The 22060-nt window shown below is 40.9% G+C and overlaps 1 protein-coding gene across 10 annotated transcripts in view; it reads left to right on the top strand.

Annotated features, from left to right (window-relative positions):
* LOC101479613 (R3H domain-containing protein 1) overlaps nt 1-22060 on the top strand; it is a 56392-nt gene that overhangs the window by 8214 nt on the left and 26118 nt on the right. For 8 of the 10 annotated variants that reach the window (XM_012919462.5, XM_012919460.5, XM_014413143.4 and 5 more), the window contains exons 2-9: nt 584-743; nt 6968-7160; nt 12782-12799; nt 13371-13460; nt 18469-18592; nt 19673-19751; nt 20635-20694; nt 20942-21082. In XM_012919462.5, coding sequence (XP_012774916.3) covers nt 7008-7160; nt 12782-12799; nt 13371-13460; nt 18469-18592; nt 19673-19751; nt 20635-20694; nt 20942-21082 — 665 coding nt within the window. In that variant the 5' untranslated portion in view covers nt 584-743; nt 6968-7007. Of the gene's footprint in view, nt 1-583; nt 785-6967; nt 7161-12781; nt 12800-13370; nt 13461-18468; nt 18593-19672; nt 19752-20634; nt 20695-20941; nt 21083-22060 lie in introns of all 10 variants that reach the window. The other 2 variants (XM_014413144.4, XM_012919461.5) reach the window with 2 other exon arrangements.

The following is a 22060-nucleotide window of genomic DNA, read 5'->3' as shown; positions in this document are numbered from 1 at the left end:
TAGCGAATAGGGCAGCAGTGTGCATGGAAAAACACTGATTCGGTAATACAGCTGGAATTCTCAATTTCTCTTCTCCGGTATTGTGTCGATATTTCACAGCTGTGTTGTTGTTGTTTTCAGATGTCTGCCCAGCCAGGTTCACCCTGTGGTTCAGCTAGAAAGGAATTTGCTGGAAAATAGAGATTGTACATTAGACGATTTGAAATTTATGTGGCACCAAATGGCAGAGGATTTCTGAGCTGAGAAATGCTATCTTCCCCTGCTGCTCTCTGAATTCCTAATGCTTGGTTTTTACAAGGTTGGCAGGGATGCCTTCTCTTGTTGCCTCTACCGCACTCCCAGTCGCTGTGCTCATCCATTATTTATGGGGCACACGCACGCATAGGCCCAGAAATACACACTCGCCACACTTCTACTGTTTTGTTTTTGTTTTTTTTTCTTCCATGGAACACAATATATTCCAGAGTTGCTGACATCCTGACTGCTGTCAGTCCACGTGACCTCAGTGACAGCGTTGCTCCTAACCTCCGACCTCGCTCGCTCTAATGCCACAGCACTAACCCCGTCCCTCTCTCGGTTGCAGGTCTGCAGGGGTCATGAGGGTGTCAGAGGCCCCGCTCACTGTTCAGAGCAGCTGAAGCAGACATGGGCAAAGAAGTCTCGGATGGCATCGGTAGGCTCAGCCTCATCGACTTCACCAGCCACATCCTCCTTTGCCACAACCACCACTGGCTACGCAAGAAGTACGTTTTTGTTTTTTGTTTTTTACTATGCAACCTGAATAGTAAGTAAATTTTCGTAAAATTTGCTCGATACAATGTTTCCACGCATTCGCTGTCATGTGACACTACTGTCCAATCAGAAAGCATAACAAGATGTCGTAACTAAAATAGTCAGGAACACAGAAAGTTTGCGTGTTTCATATATTTGTTTTAGGAATGTGTGCAGTCGTCATCACTCCAAATGTACTTATATAATTGTCTTGACTCTTTTCCACATTTTTTTTTTATTATTATAAAAACTTAAATCAAATCCAATGAGTTTCTTTTATGGTACTTCCTGCACACAAATTTAAAAAATCTATAGTTGGATGAAATACACTTAACTTGGGCAGCATGGACAATGTTACTATCTTAGTAAATATCTCACTATCATTTCTGATATTATGAATGAAAATGAACATTGACACGGTAGTTTGGTGGAATTTCACGGGGAATAATAAACCACAAGATCAATGAACTGTCACTCGGTGACAATAAAGTCCTGGAGTATTTCATCATGTCACGCTGACAGAGTACATATATGGATGTTGTTACATATTCTTTAGCTATGCTGTAGTTATAAAAACAGCCTGTGTGTTCATATATATATCCAGGTTTAATAGAGTGTGTATTTCACTGACAGGTTTAGCATAGAAATGTAAATTTTTAACACTGCACAGAACTATAGTGCTACAGTCTGTCATATGATCAATAATCATTCATTACTTACCTGTGTATTTACCTCTTATTATGACCCAATCAATCTGTTATACCCTGACCTTATCCCCTTTTCACCAAAACGTATATTAAATCTATTTTAAGTGATTCTGTACTTAAGTCTTTTTAAAATCAGTGTTATTGATTTTTAGCCAGAAAAACTTTTGACAAATAAGACATGCTTCAAATAAGACATTTCAAATTTACACTCCTCTGAGGAAGGTAAAGTACAACAGATGTTCTAATGATGCTCCAATCGATCAGCTGCAAACCCAAATCATTTCCATTCATGTGTGCAATCTGTGCAGATGAACTAAGTGTCCTGCTTCTGATTTGTAACTATGCATCACAGTGTAGCAGTATGTTGTGCCAACATGCAAATCAACTTAAACATGTTCAGTTTATTATTGATTTATTTCAAGACATTTTTTCATTGCTCTCCCAGTGTCCATCTAAATTCAATGACTTCCAAAGCCTTCTGCTTTTGTGTTGATGCAGTTAGTTAAACTTACAATCTTTAACACTTACTAGATCAAATACTGAGATCTGATCTCATCAACTCTGTTAAGGTTGTTTAAAGTACCCAAAGAAGCTTGAAGCTCGCTGCCAACTGGTGTTTTGGAGCTGTAACTACAGAGCAATGCAGACATGAATAGCATAGCATTAGATGGTAGGGGTGGGGGAATAATCGATACTGTGTAGTATCGTGATATTTTGTTTGCTAATAATGTATCGATACAGGGACAGCAGAAATCGATATTTTGTTACAAAAAAGGTTTTTGTGCTCTGACTTCAGAGCATGTTGATCCTTTTTCTGAGCAAGAACCCTGACATTCCTTCACTGTCCAAATGTGTTTAGCTTTTTTTATGGCAGCAATAAACATGACAGTTTACTTATTTTAATTTAAGACATGTTTTATTTTAATTAAGTTTAAAACTTTTTTATTTAATGTAAAATTATATTTTGTTTTAATTTATTTTCAAATTCTTCAGTTGCTTAATGAGCTGCATAGTTTTCATAAATTTCATAGTTCAGAATAGCTATAATTGTACCAGATGGTTGCATTCAGTTAAGTTGGACTAGACTGTAATACAAGCCGTTTAGTTTGTCAACAATAAAACTGACTGAAATGAGAGAAAGACTCTGAGTGTGAGACTTTGATATTAGATAAAATGAATATTGATAAAGTTTACCTTTATGTACAGAATCTGAATATCGCAAAATATTTTAAAAAATTGCAATAATATCATATCGTGCGTTAAGTATTGTGATAATATCGTATCGTGGGATGTATGGTGATTCCCACCTCTATTAGGTGGACATGTGCTGCAGTTCATTTGGGGTTGGGTTTTAACCTCCCAATCTGCTGCGGATTTCTTCTTCTTTTTAAAGTTTTCCGTTGCACAGTAGAAAAAATGGTCTTCTGTGCTGCCAGTTCTGGCTCTTCGAATGAATATACGAATCAGCCAAAGTGAAAACTGAACTCAACGTCAGGACTGGCATGTTACAAATGTATACCTCTGGAAATCTTTAAAACCCTGACACAGATAAAAGACATCAGATTATATGCCCAAGTTGTTGTTTTTCTTTCTTTTATGCTCAGTTTGAATTTGATAGTAATAGTGCACATAGCATTTACAACTTGTAGTCCTTTGTATGTAAAACTAGGGTTGTTAAAAAAACCCTTTGGGGGAAAAAAAACAACTATCAGATTAGATGCTCATTCACGTTAACACACATTAACATTATCCATTTAACAATTAATAATTACCTAATAGCCTAATAGCCACATTAGCCTTTTGCCAGTGATCATTTCGCAAATGGCTTGTGGCTAATAATAAAAACGAAGCGTAAATATTGGTGCTACGCAGCTAACGTTGTCAGCTCTGCCGGTCTGTAATGTTGTAATAGATGGTGTTAATTTAACAGGGTAAAACACAATTTTTGGGCTAAAGTGTCAAGTATCGAGTAGTTTCCTGGGTAACTGTATAGAGTTTCGAGCATCGTTGAAGAATACATGATACATGAAAACTTTGCCAAATTAATTAAAATTTGTATTTTTTCTTTTTAAAAACAGTCCTTTATTTTTTAAACGATGTTTGTTTGTATTGAAATACACATATTTTAAAAAAATGTTGATGTCTGTTTTCGCTCCAACTCATAAAGAGACCAATTTGCTACTCCCTGAATTCTTTAATGTAACACTAAGGACCAAATGATGATCTGTATTACTTATGCAGTCTAAGCATGGGGGATTCTAAACAGGCACACTGTGCAATTACCTCAGCCGTGAGAGACGAGACGGTGAAATTCAAATGCATCAAAGTCTGAAGCCAAATTTAGTCTAACACTCCAGTCCCATGATAAAATGTGTTTGGAAGAATGAGTGATTCGGTGAGGGACAAAATGGCTATCCATCACAAGCCCAGCGCTCGAAAATATCTGTCCAATATTGCAAATCTTCAACAGAGCGACTCAAGAGACTTCACTCATCAAAATGTCAGCAACAGACGCTAAATATTCAAAGCCATGTGCAGGACTCTGGAGTATTAAGCTGTTTTCCTTCAGAATGTGAAAATAATGTAAAGCAGCAGCCGGCATTGCTTTTGTCAAACCTCTGACAGGTCATAGAAATTCAAAATCTGATTCTCCAGTGCCCGGCTAGATTTTTAGCAAAACTCTTAGCCATGCAAACCACTGGGTGAGCGGTACATCCGCCTGAGCTGTGGACCGCTGTAAAAGTCAATTACTTTGACACGGAGGAATTGGATGCCACGTTTTTAAAGAGAGCAGCTCCCTCTTGCTGCCTCAGCTCTTTTGGGATGGATATAAACAATCAAGTCTCAGGCAGCCGCTTTGCTGCTCAGTGATCAGATAGGAAAATTGCTCTGATCACTGCGGGCAAATAGGGTGAACACACACGCAGCCAGTCACGTACACACCCAAGCACAGAGTAAGTGCTGTGATGTGTGCTTCCAGTTTTTGATGTGCAATGTGAATTTGATGAGCCCATTTCTAATTAACCTATTAATCATAGCTCTCATGTACCAGATGTCTACCCTCCCTTCTTGTGAGTCTGTGTATGTTACACACTGCATGGGACCAAGCTGTACAATTAAGGCATATCACCATGAATGAACTCGCACCATGACTTAAAACACGGGGAGGTCGTGGTATTACACAGATGCGTCCTGCAGTGGGCCATAGGTCCAAGGCAACTTATGTTCTGGGATCAGCAACCACGAAGAGGCATTTTATTTTGAAAGGCCTACTTTTTACTCTACGCCACATTAGACTGTAAACACGTGCTCTGCGTTAACAACACACCTACCAACTTTTGCAGCTGTTATCATGATGGGAGTGTTCCTGCTTTGGGCATAACTACAAACAAAGATTTAATTACAGCATTCTTCTTTGGAACATAATATAATACAAAAATCCGTGAGTAAAATCCTTTTATAAAATATAATATAAAATGTAAATCACACCGTATTATGTTTAATTCTAAAAAAACATCCTCATGTGGGAACTAGAAAGTGTGTTTGCTGATATTCTAAAGCAGCCCCCTTCAAACTGAAACAAACACTATAATATTAATGTGTTTTCTTACAGCACTAAGCTGTGCGCCTGCTGCATCTCGTCCACTCATGCCTATTGTCTCGGGCTGAACAGCTGCAGAGCTGCGAGACAGCGCAAAGAAAAAGTAATGACTGATGACCACAGACTGTGTTGGTGCCACCGACCGCCTGCCCTCCTCTTTCTCCTGCCTGCTACTGCATAGCTCTTTGTCACTGCAGACTTTCTTTGGCCCTTTTATCCAGTCTTTTACATTTATCAAAATGTGCCAGCTTTATGTTTGGTCTCTTTTATGGAGAATTTGCAGGGGAAATCTCAGTAGGTCTGCTCTCATAATAATTGGCATCACTTTCAACACTACACATGTCTAAACTGCATGCAGGCACATTTAATGTGCTGTGTGTCTCAGCTCACCAAAATTATGATTACTTTCTTAAAAAATACTTTATTTTCATCTATTTGAACTATTTTACGATTTTGCTACGCAGCAAGGAGTCGACGAAGATGAAAACATTACAAACGGGTCATTAAAACAAGAGGGATTTAAAAAAAAAAAAACCCCAAAATAATTCATTCAAAGAAAATGCATTTACATTGCTCATTTGTATGAAAAACAAAGTATTCTTTGTCTTTCATACAAATGTTGGATGTTTTACCAAACTGAAGCCAGCAATATGATACATCCATGTCTGAAAAGTGCTTGGGTTGTCAAACTCAAATCCACTTAAAATGAACTAATGGCTGAATTCCAACCATCCAATAATACTATTAGTAACACCTATGTTTGTTCTGCAGTAACTCAAGCTACCCATCATGGACAAAGTCAATTACAGTATGGCTCCATATTGCACCCACATACCGTCGGTGCAGTTATGTCTCCTGCTGCATTGTTGCTTTGTTTTTCAAAATAATATCCACAAGGCAAACTTTCATTACACAGCACTTTTTAGACAAGAATGCAGTGGATCTGATCTAATAACGCAAAGTAAGTAAGTTTTATTTATTACGACACAGAATATAGCTACTGCAACAAAGGAAATAATTTAATGTGCCACAATGCAGTACTAATACACTTATTACTTTTGTATACTCTTATATGCTGTTGTTATTTACCTTATGTTTTTTAAATGTACACATTTTTCCATGGCGTTTAATAATAATGATAATAATGATGATGATGATAATGATAATTCTTTCATGTTTTATTTATAATTATTAAAATTGTGTGAACTTTTTGTCTTTCCCAGTCGGCGTAAAGATTGAGGAAGGTCTCTACAACTCCTGAATCTTAGTGTCATTGCATGCCATCACTAATTTAGTATGTAAACAGTTGATAATAATTCTAACACTTATCTTTCGAATGAAAATTTAAATGAACATAGCATGATGAAAAGTGAGAGAGAATATGTCTGTAAAGGTGTTGGCATTAGTTTTTTGCCACGTCAGCTCTCTTGACCAGAATTTGCAGTTAATAAAATTTTTTTAAAAAATCAACAAAAGACACCATTGCAAAGGTAAAAAAGTTGTTGGTTTAACAAAATGTAAAGTACCTCTAGATTTAGCCATGCTATGTTAGCTCTCCTGCTAGCAAATGGTACTCTGTTACTGACACATTATATTGAACAACACACACAAAGTTAACATAATTGAATAGATCAGACAATTGTCACTACGCCCAATTTACCTTTTTGTGTCTGAATCAGCCACTACTGTTGTTGTTTTTAAAGAGCTGATATAATAAAAAAATATATAATAAAATTCTGTATAATCTGTGTTTCAAATTTAATAAAAATACTTTGAAATGATGGCGTCTAGCTTCTTGTTATTTGGAACTTACCCTTCAAGCATAATCATCCGAACTTCTTTCTCTCCCAAAGATGCTAGCTCTCATCGACACATTCCTGTCTTTCAGGTCCTCTGTATTTGCCAGCATCTCCCTGTAAGACTTTGCAATGAGAATGTCTGATAACGTCGACACTGAAACAATGAAGGTTTCCGAAGCCGCCGAACCCGCGTCATCTGCAAAAGACGCCAAGACTGAGGTGTCTGACCAGAGCCAGAACAGCAGAGATGAACATGGTTGCAACAATAAAAAGGACATACAGGTAAAGAATGCTGATTTATGTTCAACCTTAAAACGTGTCAGTAACAATTCTTCCATATCTGTGTGACTGTAACATTTAATTTTAGAATTATGGACTGCACAGCGATAGAAACACTGTTTTGGTACACCGGGTGTTTCTGTGAAAGTGCTGTAATGAAATGTAAAGAAGTGCTTCCTGCCATGTGCAAACACAGTGCAGAGCAGATACCTGAGTAGATTATCTTGTCAGTAGCATTATATCCTCATCGCGTACGACTCTGGATACTGTGACTACAAAAAGAAAGCAGCAAAAGTTTGTTACTAATAGCAGGGAGTCAAACATTCAGCACTACAACCAGACTGACAAAGAATCAGAGCCTTCATGAGTTTCTTCACAAATAAAACATTTATAAGCGTTATAACTAACTATCTGAAGTAATTTCTTCCTTTAGATCCTCAACATGTCTATTAGACCCCATTCCTACGACAGTGTTCAAAAATATTTACCATTAATAGATGTTACATTTTTAATACGATCGGTTTATCTTTATCAAAAAGGTTGCGTATGACAGGCTTTCAGGGTTGCACAGTTTTCCGTTTCAATGGTTTGAATTAAACTATTACTTAAAAATCTTTTACTTGATCCAGGTCTCTTAGTTATGGACTAATATCCAAAATCCTTTCATTTCAATTGTTCTTGAAAGAGTAGTTGTTAAAAGATTTCTGGATAATACAGAAATGGGACAGGTGGAGGTTAGAAATGACTTTCTTCTCACAGTGAGCTCATATCTGTGCTTCTCCCAATGGTTACAGTGTTTAACTACAGAGATTGGTATTAAAGGAAATGCACTGCAATAATTGGAATCATAGATAGATGTGTGCTAACATGAAAGTTAGCCAGGGTTCCACAGGGCTCTGTGCTGGTACCACTGCTTTATACGTTATACTCTTCTCAGAACAGAAAAGTTGGAAACAGATACTTAACTCTGGATCATGGCATTAACTTAGCATCCAAAAGACTTTGAGAAATCTTGGGAGGCATTTTTGATCGTGTCCTTCAATGCAGATGTTAAACAAATATGAATCGTTGCTGAATATCTCTAACATGTAAAAACATACTTTCTAGGGCTGATGCTGAAAAACTAGCTCATGTTTTCATTACTTAGGCTGGAGTACAGTGGTCCATTATTATCAGGTTGTACTTGCTTGTAGAGGTCTCCTCCAGAATACTATAGGATCTTTACCTTACGAGATAAAGTGCCTTGAAGCATTGTATAAATAAAGTTGAATTGAATGAGCACTAATGTGAAATGAAGTGTCAGTTTCACAGTGTTTTGGTAGACTGGAGCCTCAATAAGCTGAGGACACTTACCTGACAACTTCAGCAAAGTCTGTCATTTCTTTTCCACACCTCGTTTCCATGAAAATTCAGTAGCAGTCAACGTCGAACACCAACTGCCCTGGGCATCTTCTGTCACCTGCGGCACTCCCAGCCGTTTCAGCGAGGAAATATTATTTCTGAAATGTATAATCGGCGCAGACAGAAATAATAATGCAGGGTTCAACTCTGCCTCAGCAGCACTGAGGTCAGTCATAGTGAGACTCTTCACTGCTGTCTACCTGGCTGCTGAGAATTGTTAAAGTTGTTAAGAAGTCACGGATCTTCCACAGGAGACATTAAACTGGTTATCTACTGAGGCTTCAGGAGAGCTGAGAACACTTTGACATAAACTGCTAATTAATAAGGTCTTTGTCATTGCAACATTGTGCTTTGGGGGTGCAAAAAAATTAGCATTTGTTAATTTAGAGCAAAAACTGGCTCTGACAGGTTTTCCTCACAGAGGAATGCACACTAAAATCTAAATGGTGAAACTGTGAAATCTCTTCTTGTGTGGTCAAAGAAGCAAAATCCAGGAAAGACGAAGGATTGTCTCTTTGGCTGCTGCCTAAAAATAGGATTCAGGCCAATCTGGCCTTGTGGTTGGAGGAGGGGAGCGCGAGGGAGTCAGGCAGGCAGATAATCGGAGCTCAAATCCAGGCTTATCTTCCAACTTCCTGCGCCTATGTTACCCTGAGGAACAGAATGACACCAGCATGGGGGAAGCAGCATGGGAGAGAGGAGGAGATACAGGAGGAAGAGGGAGGGAGAGACGTGTGGAGAGGTTGTAAGAAGGAAGGATTAGGGAGAGGAAGAAGGTGGAAGAACACGAGAGACACGGTGTTGGAGAATGAAGGAAAGAAAGGAGAGCAGAGGCGAGACAAGAAAGTAGCAAGAAGATGAAAGTAGAGGGACGATTTCTCCTCCTTAAATTATTTTAATCCACCACAACAAAGAAAGAATTTCAGCTATCAGCTCAAAACCCCCAAAATATATTTAGCCAAAGTATTGACTATGTTTGAAACTAGAAGGCAGCTTTTGAAGCCCAAAATGCTCTTTTTGGATTAAAAAGTTGACTTCATAAGCAGTAAATTGGTCCAATTGTACAATCCAGTTCATCCACTCATATATTTTGCTGCTGTAGCATTGTGTGGTCTGGTATGACCATTAGCTGAGTGACTCTGCTTCATGTCACCTCTACAAATGTAGGCTACTTGCGATTGTGCTGCTTTTTCTGTTTTGTGTGTTATTTTCTTTTTTGCCTTTTCCTCTCCCTGATGTAGTGATTTTATGGTTACTGGAATGCCGGGATATGCTGACGGCACTGACACAGCCGACCTTTCCGCTTGTAATTTCCAGCGGTGGAGGAGGTGAAGCTAATTCCGCTGCTCTGTGTAAGGGCATCGGTTAAATGCCTGAAATGTTCATTGTGAGAGGAACGGGTGGGGGAAGAAATGAGGGAGAGGACAGCGGTACCTTAAGCGAGGCAGGGGTGGGTATGGCGGCATCGGGGGGCAGGAATGCGTTCCGACAGAGGTAAAAGAGGGTGACTTTGCCACCATCTGCCTCCAGCTCTCCAGCTCTGTCCTCTGCGGCAGGACAGGTGGCTGGTGGCCGCCCTACTTCTGCTGACTTCAGCCCTTTCCCTCTCTCCCCCCGCTTTCCCTTTCCTTTATCTCCTGGCGGCATTGTTCATTCCCCACCGGCCCCACACCGCTCAATTAGCCGGTGAAGCGGTGCGCTCACGGTCCCTGACCACCCTCCACCCCCGCTACCCTCTCCTCCACATCCATATTACCTGATATAGAAAAGGGGCACGGCAGGTCACAGGCGTTGGAAATAGGCGAACAGCGGCCCTCGAGCTCAGTGAGGGAGGGGATAGGTTGTCCTTTTGATTTTTAGAGGACAGGTGGGAAGGACAGCGTTAGTGTGTGTGTGTGTGTGTGTTGGGATTAGGAAACAGAGGACTGGGCTCTGTTACAATTTACACTGAAATGGCTCCTGCCAGGTCTCCCCCTCCCTACCTTTTCCTTCCTCCGCTCTTCCCTTTACGTGCTACTGAGAGACCTTCTGTTTATACACACACACACACACACACACACACACACACACACACACACACACACACACACACACACACACACACACAGAGCCACCAGTGCGTGAAGCGCAGAGGCACCGAGCTGTCTCACACACTAGTAGGCGGGCGGCCTCTCTCTGCTTTCTGCACCTTACATCCAGCGCCTGCTTTCACGTGACAGCTAAATGGAGCAACGAACAAAACTGACCCGAATCCCTCACAGCCAAATGTCTGGCTTTTGTTTTCTGCGGCATCTTGCTAAGAGAGAGTGTGTGCGTGTGTGTGTGTGTGTGTGTGTGTGTGAAAGGAAGGGGTCCTGCAGTGCAGCCACTTTGGTAGCATATGCTATTCAGAAATTAATTCATTGCTCCCAGTAAATGATTATCTATCCATTATTTATCCAGAGAAAGTCTGTGATTTGGCCAAGGGTTGAGCAGACACTTTAACAATAATGAACACACAATAGTGCAGAATTTGGAGATAACGTATCAAGGTCAGAACTTCAGTGCAGTCACTAAGCTGATGCAGATTCTCACAGATTTTAGTCAGATGGTCTACAATCTACAGAAAGACTGAAATGGTCACATTTCAGTCTTTCTGTAGATTGTTCCAGCAAAAAGGAAAAATGAACCAGTCCAAGGACAGAGTGAGTGTTTCCCTTAGCATCACATCATATTTGTGATATAGCAAGGCAAACAATATAACGAGTATGGGTACATATTTAAATGTTTTTATTGATTAACTCATTCACTGCCAGCCATTGGCAGTGAATGAGTTAATAAAAATAAAAAAAAGCCAAAACCTATATTTTGTCACTGAATTGGCTGCAAGGCTGCTGCTTTTGCCGTATGCTCTTCTTTGGACAGACTTCAGCTTCATCAGCTTGGACGTTCTTCAGCCTTGGTGGTTGGTTAGCCTGGTTTCTGCTTAGATTGGCCCTTAAGCTCGTGTTGGAACGAGGACCACCATCGCCAGCTGCTCTTCAAGTTGTAGTCTGTCTAATTGTGAGAAGAGAGACTGGAAAAAGCTGATTGACATCGAGACCAGCAACAATTACAGCCTGGACTATAAAGACTATCACTAATTCTAGACTGTAAAGACTGGAGCTAGCTGGTTTGCAACAACTGAAATTTCACCATAAGACGGGAATAGTTTGAAAAGTAGATTGATTTTGTTTAGTTCATCCACGATAACAATGCAATCAGCAGCCTCAAACAAAAATAAACTTGGACGGTTATGAATATACCCAGGCCACCCAAGTGAGGGTATGTGCGAGAACCACTGAGATTTATCTTTATGAGCCAATCAGTGAGAGAAACTCGAACCATGTAGACGCCCACTGAGCAGCAGCATACAAAGAACAGGGGTATATCCCCTTTCTGTAACCACTCAATATCCAGCTACTTTAGGTGTTTCCTAATGAGCAGATCACTCTAATCCAATAAAGGTTAAAGAAAAAAGTTGCCTGAGGGATGAAATGGGATTTACTCCTTTAAAAAAAAGAAGCAAATTTCATCTTAAACATGAGGTTTTCAGTGAGCATTTTAAACGACACGCTCTGGTCAGTTATCACGCCTAAATATATTATGACCATCTCGACTTCAGCCCCTAGCGCAGTTTCAGAAAGATTAGATGCTGTTTGAGAGCAGCATATACTTGTATTTTCTTGCATTTAACACCAGCTTAAGTTCAGTCAAATGAGACCGAACAGCATCAAAGACTGAGTGCAGTAATTCAGGGGTTCATATAGCAGATGATGATGATGGGATGCAGCATTAGATAAAACGACCACACATGCTGTATAAATGGAGTGCTAATATAAAAACGGTGATTGCTTAACTTGAGATTTTCATTTAATATCTTTTATTTTCGCAGACTGGTGTCAGCACATTTTGTTCTGTGCTCTTTAAGTTTGTTTTTTTTCTTCAGCCTGCGAACAGGCATTAAAAAGACATCATAGAAACTGAAACCTATGAATTGTTTGGAGTTGCTCAAGCTCTAGAAGTGCACCCATGCACAAAATGTAGGCCACTCATATTTAATTCAAATATCATTTGTTACTTTCTTTCCCCCCCAAAAAAAGTCTTCCCCCTCCCTTTTTTTTTTTTTTTTTTTTTTCCAAGCATCTGTGGTTTGTTTGATTTCATTTTCCTTTCCCTGCACCCCCTCCCCTACCTGTGGACAGCCTGTGAAGTACTCTAAGGTACGGTACTCTCGACATGCATGTTGCGCACGGATGCTCCGACCTGTCTCGTGCACTTGACTTGCGTTGTTTGCTTGGATTGAGATGGAAGTTGTACCCGTGTTACCTGTCACGCAGATGTCTGAAATGACTTTGCTGCAATGTGTTGAGATGCCGTCACATGACTGATAGCAGAGGCTGTGATGTGAATTATGAATGAGAATACGGCTAGTTTGGACGTTTCCTTTGTGCTTGCTGCATTGATGTTTCCTGTAGAAAAATGTGAGAAAGCTTGAGGGTTTTTTTTTTCCCTTTTGTTTTTTTTAAACTTAAGTTCCCTCTGATCAGGTTATTCGAGAAGTTATAAGAAGCTACAATCTTAGCAATGAAAAGCTTAGTCACTCGGGGAAAACTTGTGTCTGCTGAAATGTGAATTATTGGATCTGTGTGACATGCTCGTAAGAATTGATTGTGCTCGCTGGCTGTTTCACTTTGGCTTGTCACTGTGATGTGTGATGAAATTGACACAGGTATGTATGTGCATGGATTTAACTGTGCCCACCTACTTGCACCCCTCTCCTTGCCCCCTTAGTCCAACACCAGGCTAAAGCTCGTGCGGAGCCTGGCGGTGTGTGAAGAGTCGTTTCCTTGCCCTATTCCTGAGCCTTCAGCAGCACCCCAGGTAAAGACCTCCATGAAACCAGCGTTGCACATTAGAGGCGTGCCAGTTTGGACCATATATTGTGGCACTACCTGAGTAGTATCACGAACAGTTTGTTCATTTTTATTGTAATTGTAGCTGTTTTTAGATGGCATTTTTCCATGATGAGGTCAAATGAAAACACAAGGGTCTCACATGCCCACCCTAGTGCTAACACACTAAGCTAATATTAGCAAGTCAACCTACTTGGTAACAACTAATGGTTCTGCTGACCGTCGTGTCAGAAGGAATTTTGCTTTAATGCTAAATAAGAAACAACGAAGCTGTGCTTTTGCAGAGATGCTAGTCTGTCTCCTCAACTTTGTTTCACGGCGCATGTGTGTTAGTGAGCCGTTTATAACTGACTGAATGAGTTACAACTAAGGAAAAATGGTTAAAAAGAGGCAGGCGAATTAGTTCATACCATTTTAGCCGTTTAGCTGATATCCGTCCACTTAGGTTCACTAATTGCAGCAGGCTAAACCATTTATAGCTGTATGTGAACGAGATTCTCCCACTGCTGCAGCTTATGCTCTTTATCTTCACGCTGATAATGGGAAATAAACTCGCCAGCATGCGAGTGCCTCGTTCTTTCACTGGTGTGTGTGTGTGTGTGTGTGTGTGCGTGTGCGTGTGTGCCTGTGCGTGTGTGTGTGCCTGTGCGTGTAAATGGAAGGTGGATAGCGCTACATTAACCCCGGGCCCCTGCAGCAATGGTATCTGTTATCCACAACAGAGCGATCGGATTATGAAGAAAATCACCCAACTCTGTGCTTCAGGATTGTACGCACACATTTATCCGCGCAGGCTGGTTTCATCCCTGTCAGCTGTATTTGGTGTAGTAAGTGTGAGACAGTTCATTGCCTTTACACTTAGATTTAGGAGCTTGCATATAGCTGTTGCCCTGTAGAACTGTAGTTGATCAGATCATCATTCTCACCTAGCAAAGGTCTGTTGACCCGGTAAGTTTAAAAATAAGGCCGTCAACTTCCTGTCCTGTCCTGGCACTTGGATCTCTTTTCTGTTGCAAAGTTGTGGCGGCAGTCTTGCCAATTTAGACCTTGTAACATTTACTCATCGCTCTGAGGTCAGCACGAGTCTGATTTTATGTTTTTACATTAACATAAAGGCACTCACAAGATTGCAGCGTGTATGGAGCCCACACACAGTGCTTCAACAAACTCCTCTCATTAGTTTTCCTCATTCAGTTAAACTACACTTTAGAAATTTCATTACGCTGAAGTCTTCACCATGACTTAAAGAGGCTGTTACAGATCAGATTAACAGGGTTCACTAGTAGTGAAAATAATGCTGGTTTTGACAGAGCTTTAAGAGCTCAGGTTAGCTTGTTGCTTTCAGCTGTTTCTGGAAGTCTTTCTTCAGAGCAAAGAGAGTTGAACACATTCCTGACACATGGAGGTAACTTCATTAATAACTCCTAACTTGATTCTTCAGATAACCTTTATTAGTCCCACACGTGGGAAATTTGTTTTGTCACAGCAGGAAGTGGACAGTGCAAAAGTTATGAGGCAAAAATTAGAATACAATAAGAATAAATACAGTACACAACTGTACAGAATAGAATAAAATACTATATACAGTAGAATAAAATAAAATAAATATACAATAAGATAAAAATAGAATACAAATACAAATACTATATACAACTGAGTAAAAATACAACGATGACAGAAAGGATTATTGCACTTAGTATTATTGCATATGTATGGATGTGTGTGCTTGATCAGTTAAAGTCTTTATTATGGAGTCTGACAGCAGTGGGGAGGAAAGACCTGCGAAATCTCTCCGTCCCACACCGTGGGTGCCGCAGTCTCCCACTGAAGGAGCTGCTCAGTGCTGTCACAGTCTGCTGCATGGGTCTTGATCCTTTTTGATTTATTCATTGATCTGTTGACATAAAAGCAACTTTGTCATCGCATATTGTCATTTAATGTCTATGGCAGTGGTGTCCAAACCCAGGCCTCAAGGGCCGGTGTCCTGCAGGTTTTAGATGTGTCCTTGAGCCATCGCAGATTATTTAAATGGCTCAATGACCTCCTCAACATGTCTTGAAGTTCTCCAAAGGCCTGGTAATGAACTAATCATTTCATTCAGGTGTGTAGAACCAGGGTGAGCTCTAAAACCTGCAGGACACCAGACCTCGAGGCCTGGAGTTGGCCAAGCCTGGTCTATGGTCTTTGGTTGCCGCACCACAGCTAGTTGCTTCCTGTGTGACCCTTTAGGGGTGAGGTGGATTGATTATACTTCCTGTTATTTTCTGTAACAGGTGGATACTGGATGCTAGTAAACATAAAGCAGGTTTCACAGAAGTCTGTGTTCACCATTCTTCAGGCTGCGTAAATGCTCGAGTTCAGACAGTTTTCGCTGTTGTCAGCTCTGCGTGATGTCATGGAAAGTGGTCAACCCTAATATGGTCATCTCAGATAGCTCTGCGTGTGAATCACAAAAAAGAACAGGATGAAAACTGAGGGCTTGCACCAAGGCCCTGTTGTAAGGATTAGGAATAAGTACATTATTTTGAACTGTTTGTCCTGTAAACTTATTCTAGTACAGTCCAGTGGTAAAAATACAGTGGTAAATAGCGTAAACAAATAGCATAATAGGCCCTGTTTAAACTTAAAAAGCAACAAATTGTTTTGAAATATTTTTAGTTTGAGATAAATTTAAGAGAGAAGTTCACCAATCTTGGTTTTATTGATATCCAAAGAGATAATTGGGATAACTTTCCCACATGTAAGCTATAAATCATAGTATATCTAGAGCCTCATATGAAGATATATAAAGTTTAATTCTAGCATAAGTTATAATTGTAAGCATACTCTGTTAATAAAGAGCAAAGTGCTCTCTTTAAAGACTGTAAGTCACTGTGAATTCATGTTTCATCAAGCCCAGTTTAATGTAGTCTGATGCCTCAGCCCAGCTTGTTAAGCTACAGGGCCACTTGCCTTGAAAGTGCTGACCTGGGATCAGTTCTTCATTTCAGCCCATTACAATTGAGTAGATGGACCTCTGATGCTTGATTAGCGGCCTTCATCTGACAGCTGTGATTAAATACCTGGCTGCAGCCGTCTGATGAAAACATCACATCATCAAAACAGAAAGCGCGGAGCTCCAGCAGCGAGCCAGCTGCTGCTTTGCTAAATCGACGCTTCTTTTGCGCCATATCTCCGGGCAAAAGCCCCCTCCCGTCAAACTTTACCCATTACATGCCGCTCTGCACAGCTCCTGGCAGACACACGCTCACGCACATTTACACACAGGTGTATCTGTTCCAGGCATTTCAGCCAGTCAGCACCGAGCTCCATAACCAGAGGGCGGTCTTATTCCCACAACGGTCTCGCATCGTCTGCACTCACACGATGTCCTGTATTACTGTCATCAATCATGTCGAGGAAATTACAATTTCCACACGTCAGCTACAGAGAGCTGTGGCACGCTCTAATTGAATACTCCTGATATTTCCCCTGCTCCCGTTATTGCCCCCGGAGTCGAGACTCCTTCTGCGACAAACTAACCTAGAGGGGTGAGGTAATGCAATAAGGAGAGAAAGAAGGGGGGAAAACACATTAGTATGAGTGCTGATTCTCAATCAAACTCTTATGATCATCCAATCCAAGCGTGTCCCATTGTTCACAGTTTCAAATTACTGTCTCTACTGTCAGGTAGTAACAAAGGCCCGTGTGGATCTGTGGACAGTCCAAGACGTCGCTGCTTTCTGTAGGAAAAACAAAAATCTACGTCTGCCCTTACATTGTTGGCCCGCTTGTCAGCTCCAATCAATGGCCAATATTTGGGGGTGGGTGGGTGGGGGGGCTCTGAATGCACTTTTTTTTTTTTCAGGTTTTTTTTGTCTCCGAGTGACAGCATGTTCATTATATATTCACAAGACCATCATTTTCACGCTGTTTTCCCTTTATCTCGAGGTAAATGGATGTCAGGAAACAAATGAGGCAGCTCGCAACAGCTGCACATCAACCAGGCGGCTTCCATGTGATGCCGAGGGTGGCATTAAGCAGCAAACATCAGCGCTTCTCACCGGGAGGGGGGAAAAATGTTTTTGCTTTGACAAACCCACCCAGACGAACACACACAGACACGCGCTTGAACTTGCTGTCACTTCCACAGCACACAATCCTAGACTCATTTTCGCTTTTTCCCCAGTCTCGCTCAGGCAATTAGTCAGCCACGTTTCTCATTAGCATATTACACTTTCACATACATTCGGAGCGTCTTAAAACGAAGGCGAACGCGGCGTCTCATTATCTTGCTCCGCAGCTGTTACAGGGATCAAACTTGTGACCTTTCTCGGTTATGAGCTGCTCTCCCAACGCTAGGTCACCCCTCGCTCGCTCTCGTTCATTCATCTCGCTCTCACAGATTCTCTGATGTTAGCTTTCCACAGTTGTGTGTAATCCACTTACAGAGCGCTGGCAGTTCTTCTCCACTGTTCAACTTCCCTTTCAGCCTTGCCTGAAAAGCAAATCAGATACTGCTCTGAATGTGTGTGTGGTGGAGAAGAGTACGACTGAGGTAAACCAAGCCCATGTTAAATAGATTTAAATTAAATAAAAATCCACACAGTCATTTTAAAGAATTCTTCCAGTTGGAGGGGGATTATAGCTAAAACCTCTTTCTGCTGGATCGTAAGGAAGGAAATGCTGCCTTGTTTAATTTCAGGCTCCAGCTCAAGTTCTGTTCAGGTGGTTTAAGAAAAACAAGCTAATCTGTCTCTTAGTTATTTGAAACACCTTTACTTCCAAGTAAACAGGTTTCCATTACAGTGGTCGTCCTATTCTGTGATTAACCCAGAATTAAATGCTTGTGTTTGACGCCCTTTTCTAGATTAAGGTCTCATGTCTGCTCACGGTCACATCTAGCATTTGCGGGGCATTCAGTTTTCCTATTTCTTTTTCCTTGCAAACCACCTGGTTTCACGCAGCTCCTCAGTTATATTTTCCTGTGTGAACAGGATGGGTTCCTACTCCAGCCCTTTGAAAAGGAAGAACGAGCTGCACAAGTCCAAGCCGAGAAAGAAGAAAACTACGACAAGGCGGACAAACCAGAGAAAACGCAGAAAAAAATGCTGTCGAGAGGTGAGAAATGTTTGTTTTTGCCGTTTTGGAAACGAATATCTACGCTCCAGTTACACTTCAAAATGAAGACCTGTCACCGTTTCCATCAACGCTTTAGCTTTTCTTTATATCCTAAACACCTGAGGCCTCGTTTATAAACATTGCTCCAAAAATGTGAGTTTATATATAGAAACAAACTAAAGAAAACACATACATGTGAAGACGAGCCGTGACAGCACTGTGGTGAGAGTGTCATTGGCAAACTATTGAAATGAAGCCAAATGCGTTAATGATACTTATCACACAATCCGTGTCACTCAGCCAAATTACATTCTTGTAATAATTATATCCTTTACCATGTCACCAGGAATATCCAATCCTCCACCTTTCTTTTTTCTGGCTCTGTGTCCTCCAGTTTGTCCAAAAGCACTTCTCCATTTTAAATGATATCTCATTATAGGCCAATAATTGGCGTGATTCAGTTAATTGCGACAAGCTCAAGGTGTGAAGCAATTATATGGATTCCCACAGGCGCATAAAGGTGTCTGCTTCCCTCTGTGGAGCGACACCACTGATGAGGCAGCCTCCAATTATAGAAACCAGACACCCACTAAGGGGATTGGGCTCCAGCGTCCCCCTCGACTCCCACTCACGAGTCTAATTCTTTTGTTGGTGCACAGGAACATGTTTTTCATTGTCAACTTTGTTACCCGACCACTTCTTCATTTCTTAAATGCTGGCAGTGCTCACAGCTTCATACAAGCTGGCAGCAGATCCCCCCCTCCCCCCTCCTAAATATCAGTCCCACTAATAACCAATCAAACGGCATCACGTTGAACGATGTCACCCTCAGTGATGGTTTCCTGTGTCAGGCGTGCAGTTTGGCTTTTTAGGTTTTCCCACACGAATAGGTGACTAATTTGCATATTAATATTACAAATTTCTTTAACTGTCATTAATTTGGATAGTTGACAGAGTGCATCATTTTAAGTATCTTATTATTCATTGCAAGAAAATTACACTCTGGTAAAGTTAGTTTGGTTGGATTTGTTAGGCGTTAGCCTCGTTCAGTGAATCGGGGTGTGTGTCTCCTTTTATCAGATTCCAGTCAAGACTATACAGATTCAACTGGGATAGATCTCCATGAGTTCCTGGTCAACAAACTGAAGGGCAACCCCAGGTGAGTTTAGGATACGTTAAAAAGTTGATGTTAAATATTGAATGTCAGGGGCTCACAGACCAGTCATGGCAAAATGTAAAATCTGAAGTGTGATCCTTTCAGTGGTTTTATGTTACGTATGTTTTCACTTGCAGAGATATTATAATATTGGTAGCTTTGTCTGTGCTGGGGATTTCTATCTCGGCAGTGCTAAGTCCAAAATGGAGGAAGCCGTTGTAGCTGTTATTAGTTCGTGTGTCACGCTGACCCGTTTTATGTAACCTCCTCTGCTGCACAGAAGTCATGAGACATGATTCAGTGTTACAAATATACAAGGGTTCAGTAAACATGAGTTTCTGTAGAGTCCCATAACAAAATGTTCTGGAGGGAAAAGGCACAAGCAGGAAAAATAAACACAATCTTTAGAGAGCATTTATAAGTGATTTGCGTTAGCATGTACCTTGCTTGCTGAAACAACAGAACGGTGGTCTTTCAAAAGATCAGGAATTGTTTTCTTTTCAGCCACACTGACTGTTGTTCTCTAATTTAAGCAAAGATAGATCGCTGAAATAATTTTGCTCATTGATTTTGAACAAAACAAATGATTAGTTCATGTTTTACTAAACGAAGAGGAAAACTGATTCTGTGTTCTTGAATAATTAATACAGCCACTGTTTCCCTGCTAGCTACAGTGTTAGCATTTAGCTAACATTCTTAATGTCTACTTGACTACATCAATAAAATGTAAACATTGTGTAAAGACACACAACTTCAACTTGCTGTGACTCTTTCTGGTGTGACCTGTCCTATGACAAACATATTAGCAGACATGTACAGAGGGATAACCTGAGAAATGGAAAGATATACTGACTTCTCAGACGGTCTTGTCTGTTTCATTTCCTAGGGATCGAATCATGCTGCTGAAGTTGGAACAGGACATCTTGGATTTCATCAGCAATAATGAGTAAGAAATGAATGAAAAGCACTTCCTGTCCTTACCAAACTCACCAGAGCACCTGGTTTTACTGAGTTAAACACATTTAACCAGAGATAGAGGGCTTTGAGTGTCCCCACAGTGACCTCTGAAGTGCAAAACAGCCCCAAAAATGACATCTATTCAGGATGCTGAATGCAGCTTTAATCCCCCCACTCATTGAACCTGGCGTTGGGACCTTTTGTGTTAATTGTAATTTCTTTGTGTTTACCTGTAGAAGTCAAAAGAGAAAGTTCCCACCCATGACGCCCTACCACAGGATGCTGTTACATCGAGTGGCGGCCTACTTCGGCATGGATCACAACGTGGACCCCAGTGGGAAGTCGGTGGTGATCAACAAAACCACCAACACCAGAATGTGAGTGTCCTGGAGGTGTTTGCTATTTGAATTTAAGTTGTTAACTAGGGCTGGGCCATATCATACCGATCACGGTAATACCGGTATAATGTTGGGCAACGATAAGAAAATGAAATATCGCCATAGAATATGGGTAAAACGCGCACACGCAGTGCCTTTGTTTTCATACGCACATGGCGGCGACGCAGAATGAGAAGAGCGAAAGCGGATCGTTGAATGAAACGGATGAACCAGAATTGGTTTGTAAAAATGCTGCAACTTCAGTGGTGTGGAACTGGTTTGGCTTTCGTCCGTCAGATACACATCACAGTACTATTTTTGGTAGCGCATGCTAGCGAGCCGTCGTTATATACCGTGTTTTTTGGAAAATACGGCACACTTAAAATCAGTCCTTTGATTTTCTGAAAATCGGCAGTGCCCCTTATAATCCCGTGTGCCTTATGTATGAATTCTGGTTGTGTTTACTGACCTCGAAACGATTTTACATACACGGCGCTCAAAAATCTGTCAGATGTCTTAGTACGACTTTGCTAAGCTACGAACCCGCACTGCTTGATGGATTGTCGGAGCATTACGGCTACCGTAGGCTGGAGCCTCGCGGAGTGATACGTACTGTGCTTCAACATAATATTACCGTGTTGTGTGTATATAACCTCTTTAAGTTTTGTAGATATTATACATGGTTATGCTGAGGATCTGTCGGCCAGTTTCCACTGGAAATGCCTTTTGGTTAAACTGTCAGCAAGGAATTTGCACTGTTAATGTTTTACATAACACATAAAAAACAGCTGCTTGTTTAAGTGAAAATACATTGATGGGTTTTGGTTTTTTTGCACTAATAAAGTTGTGGAGTTGTAAAGTATTTTCTCTGGTGTCAATTATATCGTCAGTTTTATCGTTATCGCAAATTTTCAAATGTATATCACGATAAATGTTTTTGGTCATATCGCCCTGCTCTATTGGTAACTAAACGTTAGC

The sequence above is a fragment of the Maylandia zebra genome, linkage group LG23, assembly GCF_041146795.1.
Source record: "Maylandia zebra isolate NMK-2024a linkage group LG23, Mzebra_GT3a, whole genome shotgun sequence".
Lineage (NCBI taxonomy): Eukaryota > Metazoa > Chordata > Actinopteri > Cichliformes > Cichlidae > Maylandia > Maylandia zebra.
Note: the sequence above shows the minus strand (reverse complement) of the source record. Positions and strands in the feature narration are given on the sequence as shown.